This window comes from Bison bison, unplaced genomic scaffold (assembly GCF_000754665.1).
Source record: "Bison bison bison isolate TAMUID 2011002044 unplaced genomic scaffold, Bison_UMD1.0 scf7180017846061, whole genome shotgun sequence".
NCBI lineage: Eukaryota > Metazoa > Chordata > Mammalia > Artiodactyla > Bovidae > Bison > Bison bison.
Window position 1 is genome coordinate 1 of NW_011476634.1, and position 1,561 is coordinate 1,561.

At 37.3% G+C, this 1,561-nt stretch overlaps 1 protein-coding gene across 1 annotated transcript in view; it reads left to right on the forward strand.

The window, feature by feature from the left end:
• Positions 1–73: 73 nt before the first annotated feature.
• Positions 74–1,561, forward strand: part of LOC104987485 (inositol polyphosphate 5-phosphatase OCRL-1-like) — a 17,181-nt gene continuing 15,693 nt past the window's right edge. The window contains exon 1 of the mRNA XM_010838446.1: positions 74–1,189. Within this exon, the coding sequence (XP_010836748.1) occupies positions 1,020–1,189 (170 nt within the window). The 5' untranslated portion in view covers positions 74–1,019. The remainder of the gene's footprint in view (positions 1,190–1,561) is intronic.

Sequence of the window (1,561 nt, forward strand, 5' to 3'; positions counted from 1 at the left end):
CTAAATCCAAATGATTTAGATTATAAATCATGTGGTATATTACTAAATGATACCACATCTACTAATACTATCCACTCTTAGAGAACGAAGTCAAGCTCACATGTACTAGAGAATTGTCTCCTAGCACACTCCATAAGCAGGTGTGTTTATCTGTCTGACCTGCCCAATTTCTTCTTGCCAGTATCGGCAGTTTAAGTCCACTGTTGCTGCTAGCCCTTAATTTTCATTTTCCTACTTTGCTAAGTTAACTAAAGGAAGTTTCACCCAATCCTCTTGATTGGGAGGCGTATCTTGAATTCTTTCCTCTATTAGATTTTTCATTTCATTTTTACTTGTTGATATCCTCTTTTTTGGATTCACTGTGTGTGGCGTGTGGAGTGGTGTAGTATGCCGTGTATCTCGATGTGCAGAGCAGCAACACTTTTCTTTGTTATTTGCGAACAGCATGTACCCTTTTAGTCCAAGATTCCAGACCCATCTGCTATCCCATTATGCCTCATTTATTCTAATTCAGTCATGACTATATCCCTGTGCTGAAGCCTCCAGTTCTTCAGATTCCCCAGGATGCTTATATTTGTATGTAAACAGTTAAGACAGTCATGAGTTTTCCCTTCTGCTTTCCCCCTTAATACTATATCTGTCTCAACAGAATTTCCTCCACAGATGTCCTTGTAATCCTTCAAGAAGTGAGTTTTTGGATTTAACTATGGTTCCTTATGGAACAGTTATCCATATTAGACATCCTTACAGAGTGAAGATACCTCTTTCCCATCCAGAAGCTCTCCCTTCAAATATGTTTGGATGGAATGTAAGAGGAAGGATATGTGGTAGAGCCATTAAATTTGTGTTTTTTAAATAGAAACTTGATTCCTTTCTGTAGGTTTACCTGATGTGAAATTTAGAGAGAATAAGCCCACTGCCTTTGCATTCTACAGGCAAGAAGGGTTTTTTGGTATGTGTGGCAAAGCAGCTTGAGAAATTGCACTGGCTTATTGTGAATATACACTTGTATAGAAATAATGAGAGAACTTTCTTTAGTTCACACTTTACCTTTGTTTCTAAATTATTTTTTGGTATTATGTATTAGATTTTTTGTTGGAACGTGGAACGTGAATGGCCAGTCTCCAGATAGTGGGTTAGAACCTTGGCTGAACTGTGATCTGAATCCTCCTGATATCTACTGCATTGGGTAAAATACATGTCTGGAATTTCATTTTGGCTATATGTTTGGTGTTACTTTATGTGACATTTTGCCCTTTTTTCCCCACTGTTTGTAAAAACCTGCTGTAGACTATGTATGAGAGCTAACTTGTGGGTCAAATTTGTGAGATCATAAAGGAAGAGATATCTAAAATGCTGTGAGGAAGCATCTAGTCCTCTTAAAACCCCTAGAAAACTATATTCTTCATAGAAACTGAGATCTGAGGTTAATTCTAATAGTGACTATTCCTAGGATATATAAGCAAAGCTCTGTTATCCCTTATGGAAGTTTTTTTGTGTTTTGCTTGGCCTATGCATATACTTGTGGGGGAGTCTTTTGAAAAGAAAACTACTTGTCCTT